Genomic DNA, 17469 nt, shown 5'->3' on the forward strand with positions numbered 1-17469 from the left:
TTAACTGATCACATTCAAAGCATGTACAAAGCTAATATGCTTTCACCTGAAATTAAGCGAAGTGATTCTAATTAAAGGATTTGACCCGTAGGTTTCTTTGTTGCACAGTGTACGTGAGCGTGCACAGACATGCATGAGCTAGCAGGAGCTAACACAAGGCCTTCAAGAGCTTACTGCTGAAAGGCTCAGCTTAGGAGAGGGATATAAAAAGGATTTCAAAGACCTAGATATTCCCTGGAACACACTTAGGACTATAATGAAGAAGAGGAGGAATTATGGAATCTCCAAAAATGGTTCCACATAACTAGTCCGCATGGAAAGGTCTTTGTAAGGAGTCCTTGTGGTTCCTTAAGGAGACACATGGGTTTCTCTTTCACAAACTTCAAATCAAAGTGCAGAAATAGCTGCACTGGAAATAAATCCTCTACCTCAACTAAAGTAATGTGAGGGGGAAAAGTCAGTGCTCACATGCTTGTGATTTATACGCCACATTTCCTGTGATCAATGACAAAAAATGAGCTAATAACAATATAAAATAATACAAATTCATCTTCAAATGCTATGGCTGACAGGGATGGGCGTTTGGAAGAAACCTGCCAATTCAGCATCTATTACATTAACGATCAATTAATTGATTAATCGCTATGTTTTTATACATACTCCAGTATGTATAAAAACATGCACAAATGGGCAAAATAAAAAATATATATACAGTACTATGCAAAAGCCTGTTTTGATAATGGATGCTTTTATTTTGAAAGGCCAAAAAGAGACCTTGTCGATTGTAACACTAACTCAATGCGGTGATACTGTAAAGATAACGTCAATAAGTTCAATGTTTTATGTTTTAGCCTCCAAAGAGGAATGAGGTTAGTTTGCACAGTAATCTTCATATTTGAATGTGTTTTTTTGTGAAAATAAGTTTTGGATAAAATTAAACTTAGTAATTCATGCTAGCAAGGTTTGATACAGTAAGCTCGTTTTGCGCAAATTAATTATCTTGTATTTCTGTGTGTTTTATAATTGGTATTGCAACTTTCAGTTTGCAAACTGTAGCTTTATCTAACTTAATTCTCAGCTCATTGGCTTATTGACGTACAAGAACTGAATGCTCGGCCGTGTTTCATTTCAGTGATACTGATATGCAAAGATAAAATTAAAATTAAACAGATCAATTAAAAACTCCCCTTGATCCACCAAATTCTTGACAACCATCGATTAATTATTCTCATCCTGATTTTGAAGTCTAAGATCTTTGGTTTTTCTTTGGTTTTTCATGACTTAAATTTCAAAATCAATCAAATCAAAATCAAAATTACTTTACTTATCCCCGAGGGGAAATTCAGTTAGTCTGGTAACTCCACAGTAACCATCACTGCACAATAAACTGCACATTCACCTTGTTATATATATATATATATATATATATATATACTGTACAGTTTAGATCTGCATTTTTTATATAATCAATACCTGTATATACGGCATTTTTTATATAATTCATTCCTGTATATATTACACTATGATTCAGTTAATTACTGCTTTAGCACTTCTGGTTAGATTCTATCTGCATTTTGTACTTGTGACATGTGCAATGACAATAAAGTTGAATCTAATCTAATCTAAAAACAACACACTACCACCACAGACTGATAAAACATCTGCAGCATTTTACTACAGATGTCCAGAGATCTGAGCTTCCTTAAGAAAAAGAGGAGCTCTGCCCCTTTTTGTAGAGTGTCAGTGTTTAGGGACCAGTCCAACTTATTATCCAGATCTACACCTATACTTATAACTTGGCACCACCTCGATGTCCACCACACAGGTATTCACTGTTGGTATTAGTAGTGGACATTTTCCAATATTTTCTACTTTAATTAGTTATTCCATTAATCAAAAATATATCTAAATATTATTTGGTAGTGAAAATAATAATGCACTGAGTTATTATTCCCATCCTTAATGGCTGATAATGTCTTTATGGGTTTTTTTCAGGCTGCCAAATGTTAACTTCATGATAAACTTTCTTGAAAAAAAGCCAAAAAAAAACAACAGAGGGTTTGAGTTTAAAATGCCTCGATATTACAAAGCCAGCCCACACATTTCACTTCACTCATGTTGGGAAAGGCTAAATGTGCAGTTTTAAAAAAAGCTATACGGACACAGTTATGGATCCCCCTGGAAAGAGCTGTGATTCAAAGTCCACCCACACATACACAATCATTTACATTGTTCTGTTGAGATGATTTTAGAAAGTCGAGTTATCCACAACACAGATGATTGCCCCTGCAGAGTGGAAATCCTCACATCGACACTTCCAGCTCCTGAAGTTATCGGGGGCAAACTTTTTCTTGCAATTGGTCCACTGACACTGAATCTGACATCAAGTCTGTGAGCTTAAAGAGATAGATGCTCCATCCGAATGAGCTTAAATTGAATGTTCCAGCTTTGAATCAGAGAATACTCTCGGCCCGGGTCGTAATTCTGCAAGAAGACATGAATGCCGCAGAATGGGAGTGTATCTCTGCTCCCAGGGTCCTGTCTTTCCTTCTACTATTATAATTGAGGAGATTTTCAAAAGGTATGAGAGTTCTCAGCAATGTGTTTCCCGAGGTCAATGCATGTTTCCCTGGGTCGGTATGTTGAAATCACCCGCTCCGACTCCTTGAAATCTGCTACGCCCTCAAATTTGCAGGCAAGACATTTTTCTTATCTTTAGACAGTGATATCTCTGCGGTGGCTGAATGGATTTTTACCATTCAAAATGCATTTCAAACATCCACCTCCCTTTGTTCTTTTGCACTTCGAAGATAGCCCTTACCAATCTCTTGCAATGTTTATATCATGGGATGCATGCTCAAAACTCAACACAAGTCTGGACTAACTCGAAACAGAAGATCAGTGGAACAACTTTGAGACAGTGAAGCTGTAGAATGGTGCGATATGAGTTCAAATTTACTGTGATCCTGAGAGTCTCCTCTATCAAACCATCATTTAAAACTTCATGTAGAACCATCCAAGGTTATAATAGTAACTATAACTGAAATAAAAATAAAAAGTACAGCTTTTTAAAAAACAATAACTAACTGAAACTGTATTGTGTGGTTACAAAACTAACTAGAACTAACTAAAATTATAGTGAAAATGTCCTTTATTTTCGTCTTTGTCAACTTTTTTCATTCATAAGCCTTTTTGGTTGATATGAAATCAATTTAATCTATCTGGTTTTATGAGTTAATGACCTTATTGAGGCTGAGATGGATAGGCAAAGGAAATAAAGCCAACATTTATTGTGACCTTTTTGAATCTCACACCCAACAAATACCCCATTACAAAAAAGTAACACTAAAACTAATCTAAACTAAACTAAAACCAAGCATTTTCAAAAAAATAAAAACTAATTAAAACTAACAAACTCACTCTTAAAACTCATTAAAACGAAATTAAAACTAAACTAATGAAAAATCCAAAACTATTATAACCTTGGAACCATGTGAGCATACAGAAGGACCTTTAGTTCATGAGCCCAACGAAACAATGTTGGAAATAAACAGAACTTTTACGTGTGAATTTGTAAAAGATACAGATGATATGATGGAAGAAAACTCAGGAGACAGAACAGAAATAATACAGATGCTTCCCTATAGGACTCTGATGTCACTGAATGGTTTAATGAGCATAAAAACTATGTGAAAAATATACTGTGGCCATTTAAGGTCATCCAATATCAACACGCCTACGGGAGAGTTGGGAGCAAAGTGTTAAAAAAATGAAAAATGATCTGAATTTGGCTCAGATCTGTTGACCTGAGCTGCAATAACCTTAGTGGGCTCAGCCAAGCGCTGTTGACCACTGTTTGAACTGAAAGAATGGGGGGGAACTAATTATTTGTGTTTCTGAATTTCCAGAACTGTACTATAATAAATTGGCCCTTACTGAGGCCGGGCAGAAAAAGTTATTAGTTTGGTGTAATAACAGCGTGCTGATGCAACAAATAGTGTTAAATGTTTCAGGTGCAGAATCATAAGAGTCAGTCAAAGCACATAGAAGCTAAAGGTATGAGTGAGGAGTATAACTAAGTGAAGGAATAACATCAGGGACAGGAAGATATATAAATTAATTGTGGATTGCGATTAAAAAAACAAACACACAATAAATTGATCGGGGTGAATTTTCATTGTTAAGATATCAGTTAATGTCCTCATGACTAATTTGGAAATGCTGTTAAGCTTGCTAACATACGGATGGATAGATGGATAGAAAAGTGTTGGAAAAGTGTTGAAAAGTGTTCTATAAATACATAAAAATAGACAGACAGACAGACAGACAGATAGATAGATAGATAGATTATATTATTATTTACTGTTTAAATTGTCAATCAAAACTGCCCTAAACCTAGGGCTACGGAAGAGGATTAGGGCCAGGTAGGAGAAAAAAATAAATCATTAAGTTTGTGAAAAAAGTCAAAATGATGAGAAAAAAGTCCAAAACAATAGTTATGGTAGCTATTTTCAAGAATAGCTAATTTATGTGTAGATGATTTTAGCACTACTACCACCCTTAAATATTGTAGTTATTGCTCATTTTATGACATTTATGAAAATCAGGTTGCAGTCTACCGAACTCTTCAGATAGACGTTGCGTTTCTCTGAAAACAGTGTTACTCTGATGACTTATTTACACAAATCTGTGAATATCTTTCCAACTTTACCGGAAAAAAAAAAAGTTTACTTTATTCTTGTTATTTCGACTTTTTTCTCAAACTGCATAATGAAAAAAAATAATCCTCTTATTATTTTATTCTCCTACCTTGCCCAAATCCTCTTCCATATAGGTCAGTGGCTTTGTAGCATAAATTCACAAAAACTGCAGCCTTTTCAACAACCGCGAACCATACGTGTACGTATAATCACGTGTGTTTTTAGAACGCTCCGCTCTGTACCGCGAGCCGCGAAATGCTCATTTTGACAAATGCTGATATGTGTTGTTACTGGTGGTATTGAAAAACGGTGTATTCTGTGGTTTAGGTTGGAGATGTTGTTGGGAATAATATGGATTGCAAACTGAAAATGAGATTACGTGTCCGCCTGCAGAACCTCCTGAAAGAAGCTGTCTGATTTGCAGACTCAAATTTCAACTCCCATCTCTGTAACAGAACAATTTCATGATTATTTGGATATTATCATGAATCACAGTTATTTTGGCCAGCATAATCACAACATGAAATGTTCATAATGCCCTGTGATTAAACATAACACAAACAACTGGAATAAAAGATCTGTTGATGTGAAGATATTCGTCTTTAAGCATCCCTGTGATGGAACCAGACGAATCAAATCGGCATCCAGGAATAATGCATGCAGCACTTGTTCTCCATATTGAGCATATGGACTGACACGTTGACACCTTCTGGGAGTAATTGTCTTAAATGTCTGTCAAACTGCATAACAGTCAATTCTGACAAGTCGTTATGCATCATATTCTTCAAGTCTTCTATGTAAATGTGAATATCCAGTCACCGCCGCGGGGCAATTTCCAACATTTTCACTAGTTCATGTCCACTGAATGTTTTTTTTTCCTCTCATGAAACTTTTCTAAATGTCGATTAAATGACTTATGATCAATAATTTTGGCAGTGCTGTTCAACTTATACAATTGAGCTTATGCGTGTGGGGAAACTGCTGTTGTAGAAGTCTGTGTTTATATCTCATTTTTTGACATTTTCGAGTTTGGAAAAAAAAACGTGTGCAGTGTGGAGAACACGGGCAGAGTAAAGCCATGAAGAGCTATGGCTATTTGTATACGTGTCTCTGGATATCTGACCGAGGCTGTTCGACACATAAGTTTGCCCTGAGCGCTTGTGCGTGGGTTTAGGATATATAAGGAAATGCATTGTGACTGGAGAAGCAGCTTTTTTTATCTGAATTTACAGTCTGAGTACGTGCATGATGTGTTACAACTGCAGGATCAAACAGCAGCAATACAACGGAGGAGCTCTGTTTCATGTTCACTTTAATGTAAAAGTAAAGGCAATATGAGGACGCCGTGGATAAAATGAGGGTTTACTTAGAGACACTGAGTTCCTGCTGTCTTATATGATGAGGTGCAAAGTCCCACTGTGTCTCTGTTGGAGTGGAGTGATGCTAGAATGCCACTTTATGAAGCAGCCAAACAGTTATAATCATGTCAACAGTCCATGCAACCTGGAGGTGGGAGAAAGAATTGATACAGAATAGGATCGTTTGCGTGGCAATATTATATCGATTCATGGCCACCAAGTATTTATATTTAATGTTCTGATGCCGTCAGTATTTTTGCTGTTTTTGAGGCCCCAGTGGGCCCACTTTTAGGAATATACTGAAGATACTGGACTGGTATCATAAGAAACTAGAAGATATAATGAATCTACAGGCAACATGCGTCGGGATATCGTGTCGGGAAGCTGTCGAAATAACGCTGCAAACTTTTTTTATCAAGATCAAGTTCAAGTTCATGTTTATTATAGCAATTTTGACAATATAATAAAATACAGTTGATAGGAATGTGTTTTGGTATGCTCGCATATCTCACATCAAAATAATGGAATAAATTTAATAAGAAGGCACATAAATAACAGGGAGAACAACACTAATATACATAGAAAGGTGCATGGTAACAGAGAGTAGCAGCAGGTTCAGTGGTACAAAAAGTGCAAAGAGACGGATAGCTTGTGGATAGGTACTATCCTTAATGTGATGTTTTACATGTGATGCTGCTATTCCTCTTCCCTGATGGCAACAGAGTGAATAGATGGTGTGCTTTTATATTTTATTCAAAAAAAATTCAGAGCAGTGAAGCTTAAAGTTGAGAAAATTTTTGATAAAATGCTGCAGTTTTTGTTTGATGTAATTTCAGTCCAGTTTGACTGAATACTTTGTTGGTCAGTCTGTGGGTTTGACTCTCATTGTGGAGAAATAAAAAGATTAAAGTGACATGAATAGACTGAGAATTTTCTCTTATTTGACAAAACATAAATCGCAATATGTTGTATCACAATACTCACCATATCGCAAAATGCTTAAAATCGCAATAATATCGTTTCATGGCTCAAGTATTGGGATAAAATCATAATTTGGGGCTTCTGGGGATTCACACCTCTAATGCAATCTTTCTAAAAAATGTTTAAAAAACAGCCTACCAAAGCCCTAAAACTCAACTCTTCAGAATGCAAACCACTTAATTTCAGCCTCACCATTAAGAAACCATTAATGTAATGCATTCACCAGTTCAGATGCTTCATTATGCACCGACTCCCTTTGCTGAGTGAGACTTGTAGCTCTTGCACTGAAGATCATGAACTCTTTCATCCAGCAGAGGGCAAACTTAAACCTGACCTGCAGCCCTCAGCTCCTGCACATCAGCAATATTCTACTCCTCTTTTTAAAAAAAGCCTCATTTGCATCAGATGTCCATAAACGTAGTACAAGATGTGGTAAAATCCACTGTGACAGCCTCTGAAAGCATCCCATACTTTGGATGCAGCACATCCAGCCTGGTTTGATGGGTACAGAGGCCTCTGGGGGCACATAGTGGATATGCTTGTGATTTTAGATATGGCTCAAATGTCTATCTCCCAACCAGCGGTGGCTGTTTACTGTTGTGGCGCCATTTGTCTCTTAGGGCCTTGTTGACTGCTTGTGATACGCCACCAGATGGGCTGTCATGACCCAAGCATTTTGCCGAGCCAACCGCTCACTCAAAGGGCCAGGGAGGTCTCGGTGACTCATGCAATTACACTCCCCGTGGTGTCAATCATCGGCAGGAAAAACAGAGCAGCTACCGGGCCGTTGCAGCCGAGCAACACGGAGTTCAACACTGAATGTGCACACATGTTGTGTTGCATGTTTACCCTGGGTAACATACTGCAATAAAGCTCCTGTTTCCTCTGTGTGGCAGACAGGGGGAGGGAGCAGGGCACCTGATGATTAAGTGCACACACCAGTGGTTATTACAAACAGAAATGCCACTACAGCAGAATTAGCAATCTGCAAGACATTTAAGAAAAACCACTTCACGCTTTGGTGTTAAAAGTGAGAAAATCTATTCTCTCTGTGAGTTGCATTATTCATTGCACCGGGGTAAAGCTCTCAGCTGTGGCTCCCAATGTAATTTCATTGTGTACACTCTAAACAAGTTGGCATACAAATACAGAGAGAGGCACGAGGTGGTTTTTATTTTTTTCCCCAGGAGCAGAGTCAAAGCTGTTGATCACATTGAAACCAGGCTGAAGCTTTAATTTGTCAAAGCCTGCATGAAAGAGATGCTGCTGTATAGCAGGAATGGGTTCAGATTGACCAGTGATGGAGCCCACGTCAGGATGAGAAAAAGATTACTGTTGCTAATGAGCAGAAGAGAGGCTCGAGGACTCGGAATCAAAGAGCAAAGATGATTGAGATAAACATTCTCCTGCCATTTTACCAAGAATGCAGAAAAAAAGGAATCAATGATCATTTCCATGAATCGAGTGAGGGAGTTGGAGCGATAACCGTGCATTACAATGGGCCCGCAGTGTAATGAGAGCAGGGATCAATACTTGGCACATTCGAGCTGGTGTTTGCCCTGCTGTTGGCCAACAAAGCCGCGGTAATTAAGAAGTCTACCCTCAATCCAAATACCCCCTCAGCTTAGCTCCTGCGCTCCTTGAAATATCCGTTTAGCACTTCCACACTCTGAATAACTGGCTGCCACGGTCATTTGTATGCTGATGTAAGCTCAATAACTGCTGAAACAAATGAGTTTTAGTTAAAAAAAACACACAAAATGATCCATGTAGTAATGAGAGACTTATAAACATCCAGGGATTTACAATTATTTGACAGGTCTGAAACTTTTAACTGACAGATTTAGTCAAGTGATCAATTCATATTTGAGCAGCAGCAGTTAATACATATTCATGGAAGGGATGGTGAAGTTTTGAAACTGAGTCACACAAATTAAACTTTTATATCCTCATTATGAAACCATAATCAGAAGAATTGGGGGATTTTCTGGGCTCTGCAGATGCAGAGATAAGCAAAGTTGCAAATGGTTCTGAAACTGGGGGAGCTAATTGGGATTTAGTGTGCGCACACGGCACTGCAGGCCTGTCAAGGGCCAAGATAATCAGACGAGCCTGCTGTGACCAAGACGAGACAAAGAAAAGGAGCAGCATGAACTACAGAGGCAAAAGTAAGTAAAGCTAGAGGACTCTTACAAGCTGCAAAAAAAAGAAAGAAAGAATCCTCGATTTATCAAATGCAGCCAAAATACAACTCCGATCCCCGCAGAACAAATAGTGTAACAAGTTCTTATTATCATGGAGAGACTGTTGGAAATTATTCATCAAGCTCAGCCAAAGAAGAGACAGTAAAGGATTAAGGATCATGAATACACACTAAGACAAAGCGACACTCCCTTACAGGTGCATGTACTGCAGTGCCACACTGCCCTCTAGTGGACATTTCATGTTCAGACACTATTTTCATCATTAAGCTAAAATATTTATATTTTCTCCTCATTTTGATATTCTAAACGAGTCCGTTCAAACACATGATTAGGTAAGATGTAACTGTGCATCAGTGGAGTGTGTCATGCTTGTTTTCATTTATAAATTACATTAAATATCAATAAAACTGCTTCTGCATGATGTCATTTATCCTGAAGATGATCAACACTATACAACTTATTTAGTTATTAAGTCAAGTCAAGTCAAAGTTCATTTATAGAGCACATTTAAAAATAACCTCAGTTGACCAAAGTGCTGTTCGGTTAAAAAAACCCACAACAACTATAAAATCAATAATAAACAAATATAGTAATAAAAAAATGAAATAGACAATGAAATAGTAATTAAAATCTCAATTAAAAAACAGAGTGAGAGTTAAAAAGGAAATAAAAGATTGAAAAGAAAAAAGCCAAGGATTCTTGCCTAGCTGGGACTGAACACCAAGGAGAATAATTTAAAAAAAACCCAAACATAATTATTGTTATTAACTACAATCTGCAGAAATATCTGTGTGTTACTTGCTTTCATGTGCTCTAAATGTGACCATACTTAATATGAACTTGAATATATTCCTGAATAATACAACTAGAAGGACTAAATACTAATTATAATAATAAGTATTATTATTATTACTTATTTACTTACATTACTTATTTAGCAAGATATTGTAAAGCCCTATGTCTTTGTAACAAGTTTTCAAGTGATGTTACCAGCTTCTCCTTTAATAGCCTAGAGTCACACTCATTTTCCCCGTGTAATATGTCTTATCTTAGTGTATTATAGAGCTTAAGTGTCAGGGATCATTCACTTATTTGGATGTTTCTCTGTGAGGAAACGAATAACAAAGAGGACTATTTTTTACATATATATATATATATATATATATATATACACTTACTTTATTGGTATGTAGTGTATTTATTTATTACCAATGTGTATCTATATATCTATCCATCCATCCATCCACCTATCTAATAATGATGATAATAATAATAACAATAATAATAATAATAATCATAATAATAACTTATTTGGTCTCCAAAATGTCAGAAATCTGCAAAAACAAAAAAAAATTACATTTTCCAGACTCCAAGGTGATGTCCAAAACCCAAACATATTCAGTTTACAACCGTTCCTATATGAAAAGCTAAAACCACAGAAGGTCCCGTTAAAAACAAAACAATTTATCAGTGCAGTTCTCTCTAAAAAATCAATTTGTTAAAAGAATACTTCACCTGCAGAGTGACCTCTTGTATATCAATTACTCACCCTGTGTTACCTTGACTTCTTGGAGAAAACTTTGTTTTTATGCCTCCACAGCGAGCGCAGAGGTAGAAAACAGATTAAATCCTTGATGAATCGAAGTAGATGTGGGGAGGTTGCATTTGAGGACAGCAAAACTTTATCAAAACTTCTGTTTACAAACTCTATAATCCAAATCACATTCATCCAGTCATGAAAAAGTACTTCAGGTACGGTGCGCTACTAACCATTTATACATTATTTTCATCTAAATGAATCAGTTTTCTTGGGCTGCAACTAATTCTTATTTTCATTATTGATTAATCCGATTGTTTTCTCAGTTAATTGACTGGATCGCAATTTCTCAAAGTCCGAGGTGATGTCTTTAAATGTTGTCTTTTGTCAGTCTGGAACCAAAACTTATTCAGTTTAATATAATATAATGAAAGATAGAGGGAAAAGAAGAACATCTTAATATATTTGAATGGATGAAAACAATATTTTCTGCCATTTTTGCAAGAAAAATTGCATGCAATTATTTTTCTGTTGATTGACTGATCGAACTGTCAACTTATCATTGCAGCTTATGAAAATAAACACTTTCTCACTTTTCTTTTCCATTTATGACATTATATTTGTACTTTTTTCAATCTTTGCATTTGAAAACTTAACAAAACATGCAAAATAACACATGATGAAACCATCATGTATTCTGTAATCTCTATAATCCAAGTCTCATTTATCTAGTTGTGAAAAAGCACTTCAAAAACACATGCATTTTGGTTAAAATCGTATTATCTAAAACACTTTGACACTTACTCACACACTTGTGCAGGTACGCTGCAAGTAGTAGAAGGATAGTCTATGCAAGAGTCTTTAAGGTTTTAGCAAAAATGCATGTGTTTGGGAGGTTAGTGAGCATGCCACTGGATAATTGAGACTTTCATTATACTTGACAAGTTGTGTAAGAGTTCTTAAACTAATGTTTTCATAGATTTGCTGTTGTGAATAGTTCCCATTTACTTCAGTTCTTCAATAATTTACTTTGTTGTTTGTGAAAAAGAAGTTTTCTTCACAAATTTTAGGTAACAGGAGTTTAGAAACTCATATAGAAGAGGTCATTTTGTGGGTGGAGCAGGTTATTTTGAGATAGTAGTTAAGGTTTTTATGTGCAACTCCAAAAGGTATGACTTCCTACATTTCCCAGAAACTGTTAAGGTCATTTTGGCAGGCTTCTAGGACTGGCAGATGGACAATTCAACTATTTATCCATTACTTTTAGCTAATGATCCATTATGTTCATACTTGAACCAGTTTTCTATTACTTTGACTAGGCATATTTTATCCATTAAGGAAATACAAGTTTTCTTAAAAACTATTTTGAGATATTAGTTAAGATTTTTTAAAGATTTTTTATGTGCACCTCCAAAGGTATGACTTCCTACATTTCCCAGAAGGCCGATGGACAACCCACGGAAAGGAGAATCCTTCTCTCTTTCTATCTGTGCTCCAGTACATTTCTGCAGGCAGAGTAGTAGTGTGACAGTAAAAATTACTAGAAGACAAGGCTACAAAGCTCCAATATGTTGCTGCACTGCATGCTGGTCTTTTGAGGCTACTTTCAGTGCAAAAACTGTCTCTTCGATTCTCCCTGAGCCTTGATAAAAAAGCTGCTGATCTGTGATAAGAGGGACAAAAAAATTCTGTTGCTGTTGCACATAAACGGATCATCTTTTAGCATTGAAACACCTTCAAAGCTGCATTCCATTTAGCCCGTTAGCTGTGGGAATGACATTTCTCAAGAGTTCTCAAGGATCCTGGAATAATCTCAAGACGCAGCACACTCGCTCTCCTCTCATTTCAGGTGTTTACAAACCTGTCAGAGCTCGTCACAAGCTGATGACCATGACCATGTGAGGCTTATCCTGTCGGGAGGCCCGCAGAACACATGCAGGCCTAATCAGAGTGTCATTAATCCACGATGAAACGTCTCTGTGGCCGACTGTCAACATGACTGGAAATAGAAACTCCGCAGAGAGACAGAGGCAACTCATCAAAGAGAGATACTCCACAGCAACAAAGCTCTAAACAGGCACAAATAACTAAACAGTTTGAAATTGCAGACAGTCCTGCCGGAGGGCTAAAAGCAGCCGCGGGACAGATAATGAAACGGACACTGCTGTCTGGAGACAAAAGTGTCTGGAGAGGTGTTTAGTCTCAATCTATTTTCCCTCTCAAAGTTGATGTGTAAGAGGAGATGAAATGGAGCAGAATTAGAACTAGCAGCGGGTGAAAGCACAAGTATGGACAGGGAGTTTACCCTGCTGAATACACAAACAAACACAGACAGATTTGTAGCAGAGAACAGGTACGTAAAGATGCAAGTTAGCAGTAAAACATATGGATTTTTTGACAGGCACATATCCAGCCTTTTGTTTCATGACTCATCACAGCCCTGTCTGTCAGCAAGTAACGCTTCATCAGCAACAACATTCATGCTCAGATTGATTTTAAACTGGATGTTATCTAACATGAAGCCATTTATCTATTCTGTCCTACAAAGCCTAACTGCAGTAACTACACAAAGGGTGAATTATTTATATAATTATTTCTACATGTATTGATGAAGTATTTTATGCTCAAAAATCATGACGATTTATTTGACCTTTGACCCCAAAAATGTTGTTAGTGCATTTTGGTTTTGCATTGCTGTAAAAGGTGAATATAGTAATGCAAAATAGAGTTTGCATATTACAATGTTGATGATTTTTGTTATTAGTTTAAAAGTGTTTAACAACTTCTTTTCAAAGATTTGTCTATTTTAGACTTAATATTATAAAGTGATGTTATATTTTAGTCTTAATATAATTTAAGCTCCGTATAATCATTTCCCTATCAAATCAACTTATAATTTCAATTTTTCTTGTCTTCACTATTCAACACAATTAAGAAATACAAGGCTACACTGTATCACAGTCAAAGCAAACCGTCTGCTTCGGTTTTATGTTTAAATTTATATATTATCCAAAGCAGACTGTGGTAAGTGCAATAACTGTGGTCTGCTTTGGTTTTGAGTTGGATTTTGTAGTAACTACATTTTTTATATAATTATTTCTCTTAAATAAAGCAAAATTCAAATCTAAAACTTTTTTCACAAGATAAAACGTTCATTTTTAGTTATAACTCAATTTTGACCAAAAAAGTTTAGTTTAGTTTAGTTTAGTTTAGTTTGGTTTAGTTTAGTTTAGTTTATTATTAAGATCCCCATTAGCTGCAGCAAAGCCACAGCTATTCTTTCTGGGGTCCAACAGTATCAAATATACAGTTGAAAACACAAAACATAAACATAATGAAAATTAAAAACTAAAAACAAATAACAAGTGAGAGATATGCTAACAAAACAAAAACAGAGTGAGCGTTTACACTTCTTAACTGTGCTTCATTCATTCTTCGTTATATTAATTATTCACATACTAATCCATATTACACACATTTCTACATATCATATATGTATACATCATTGCACAATCTACTAACACATAATACATATCATATTGTATATACATTAATTCTACAGCATATACATTATAATAACACATATCATATATCTATAGAAATATACTACAAAAATGTAGTTACTGCAATTAGGGTTTGTAGGGCAATATTATCTGCAACTGCTTATCCTCTTCAGGGTCACAAAGGGGGCTGGAGTGAACACCTGCATGTGTTTGGACTGCAGGAGAACCCGGAGACACCTGAGAACATGCAAACTCCTTATAAAAGGGCCGAAGCAGACCCAAAACCGTCTTTCTTTGAGGTGAAAGTGCTTCCCCTCGCCCCACCATGCCTCCCTGTTGTAGAACACTATTGCTTATATAAAACTGATATTTTTAAACATAATTACATTCAAACTGTTGAGGTCATGTTGGTCAAGTTTGCATGCTGTGCAGGCTTCTACAATCTGGAGTGGCAGATGGACAATTCAACTATTTATCCATTACTTTGAGCTAATTATCCATTATGTTCATCTCTACTTCAACTCCATTTTATCCATTAATCATTTTCTTTCAACCTTTTTTTTTTTACTTTTAGCTACTATTTTAACCATTTATGCATTATTTTCATCTAAATGAACCAGTTTTCTAGGGTCACAACTAATTATAATTTCCATTATTGGTTAATCTGATTATTTTCTCAGTTAATTGACTGGATCCCAGTTTCTCAAAGCCCAAGGTGATGTCTGTAAATGTCTGAAAGCAAAACATATTCAGCTTAATATGATATAAAGAAATGAACAGAGAAAAGCAGAACATCTTCAGATTTGAATGGATGGGAAATTTGCATGCACTGATGGATTTGTCAACTTAAAATTGCAGCTCTACAGTTTTACATTATACATTATTCTGTTTAACTGCAAAACATGATCTTTAGGTGTTACATCTGGCTCCATATGACTTTGTTTTTGTTGTGTTTTGTTGTTGTTGTTGTTGTTTTGGTTTTGTTTTGTTTTGTTTTTGGGGGGGGGGTTCAGATTTTTTTTTCTTCTTTCAAAACTTTGTTACATTAGCTACAACTTTTCCACATCGCCCCTGAGGTACAAGTTCAAGTATCATACTACCACTGTTTGGAAATCACTTTATTATGTGACAAAAATCTTAAATGTTACAGTTCTGGCTCGAAAAATAAACACTTTCTGACTTCTTCTTTCCATAAATGACATAATATTTGTCATTTTTTCACATTTATGCTACATTCTATGGATTTGAAAACTTAACAAAACATGCAAAATAACACACGATTAAACCCTAATGTATTCTGCAGGCTCTCTGCATGCTTTTATTGTGAAATCCCTGGATTCTTAGACTGAACTAATGCATCATCGCAGCGAGAAGGAAAAAAAACACCTGTCAGTGTCAATAAAACTAAGATCGTTAACTAATCCAATGCAACAGTGTGTTAATTCACATCCACACCCATCAGGACTCATTTAGCAGATCACTGCAAACACCTCTATGAGCGAACAGGGACCTTCTCCCATCAATACACATCAACTGGAAATATTTGTAGCCCAGAAATCAATATTTGTAAACACATGGAGATGTGCTGTGGATATTCCATGTGTCATAGCTGCTGGTGATAAATATGCATTCATACTTGATCGTCTCCTCTGATGGTGCATGTTGACAGAGCCAGATGTGTTGGGATTGAGAGCAGCCCCCGCACGCACGCACACACACACACACACACACACACACAAACACGCACACACAAACACGCACACACAAACACGCACACATCAGAGCCTGTCTGATGGTTTCACTGGAAAGACTCTATCATTCAGTCCCCTTCTCACTCTCTTTCCTCCCACATTCTCCAGCTTTTCTCCCCAACATTGCTTTCATCCCACCTCCACTCTCACACTCAGCCTCCCCTCTCCTCCCCGTGGACCATCCACACAGCAGCATACAGCCTATAATGTGGGTCACAGGCAGGGTAAAAACAGTGTTGGTGTGGCACTGTGTCATCACCCTGGATATCAGTGTGCAGCAGAGGACTGTTAAGTTACAGATTAAGAGGTTTGAGCAGCAAGTGTACCTGCTTTCTGCATCATTTCCCATTGCTTTGGGACAAAAACTTGCAAAAATAAGCTTCTATTTTGCAGTTTTGGAACACACAAAGTGGCTTGTTTTGCTCTTAAGCTTCCCACTGATGTATTTCACTGTAATTAAGCTGATAATTGCAGCCAATAAATTGTACCCGCGGACAGAATTTACAGCATCTCCAAAGCGCACAGACGCGCAATAACCCAACAAGCTGTCAACAGCCAAGAAGCTTCTCCCAAGCTTGCAAACAACCAGCATCACTGACATGCTTCCTCGTGAGCTGCAGCACGAAAGCCAAAAAATAAATAAAAATCACAACTTCTCTAAATAACTCTGTCTTACCTTTCCAGCTTTGGAGCATCTGCGATACGCATTTCCAGCTCCTGCCGTTTGGTTCATGGTGAAAACTTCTGCTAAAATATAAATAAAAAGGAAGCAGATATGTGCATGTTTTCTGGGCAAAGTTGGAGTTTAAGAAGGCGAGCATGTAAAAGCTGGTGATGAGTGTTTGGTTTACCTGGCGCGCTGGAATCTCCCTCACTGTCGCTCCTCGTTATCTGCTTTGCAAAGAGCCTGTTTGATATTCAGAGACGCGTCAAATTGTTTAAATGCTTCCCCACATGTAGTCCAGACAATTTAACGAGCCTCGTGTTTGTTGTTGCGGGCAAAGTGCTGCTGATCAGCCGCGAAGTCAAATATAAATCCGACGAGAACTTTTGCACCAAATCAACTGGTAAAAGTGGCCGTTTAAACTCCACTTTACTGCGTTTTTAAGGCATGAAATCCTTCGTATTAACGCACTTCCAGGATGATTTGTGAGAACTAACCCTGCAGCTCACACTGACGGAGGCGTGTGTTTGTGTGAGTGTGTGTGTGCATGTGTGCGCAGCAATTGCGCAAGCGCATCCCATCTGACAGCTCGACTGCACGGGGTTGAGGAAGCAGCCTGTCAACACTGCTCGCCCACTTCCAGAGCAGAAAACAGCAGTAGGGACTGCAAGGTACACTGTAATCATCATGAGTGAAAGCAAAAATGCTGCACTGTGCAGATCTGTTTATTAAAACAATACGCCATATTTATGAAAATGTCCCTGCTTTCTG

At 37.0% G+C, this 17469-nt stretch overlaps 1 protein-coding gene across 3 annotated transcripts in view; it reads right to left on the reverse strand.

The window, feature by feature from the left end:
* dpp6a (dipeptidyl-peptidase 6a) overlaps window positions 1–17219 on the reverse strand; it is a 310062-nt gene extending 292843 nt beyond the window's left edge. Inside the window, exons 1-2 of one of the 3 annotated variants that reach the window (XM_059327306.1) lie at window positions 16886–17219; window positions 16711–16775 (exon numbers count right to left, since the gene is read on the reverse strand). In XM_059327306.1, the coding sequence (XP_059183289.1) occupies window positions 16711–16767 (57 nt within the window). In that variant the 5' untranslated portion in view covers window positions 16768–16775; window positions 16886–17219. Of the gene's footprint in view, window positions 1–16710; window positions 16782–16885 lie in introns of all 3 variants that reach the window. The other 2 variants (XM_059327303.1, XM_059327304.1) reach the window with 2 other exon arrangements.
* Window positions 17220–17469: the final 250 nt, after the last annotated feature.

This window comes from Centropristis striata, chromosome 23, assembly GCF_030273125.1.
Source record: "Centropristis striata isolate RG_2023a ecotype Rhode Island chromosome 23, C.striata_1.0, whole genome shotgun sequence".
NCBI lineage: Eukaryota > Metazoa > Chordata > Actinopteri > Perciformes > Serranidae > Centropristis > Centropristis striata.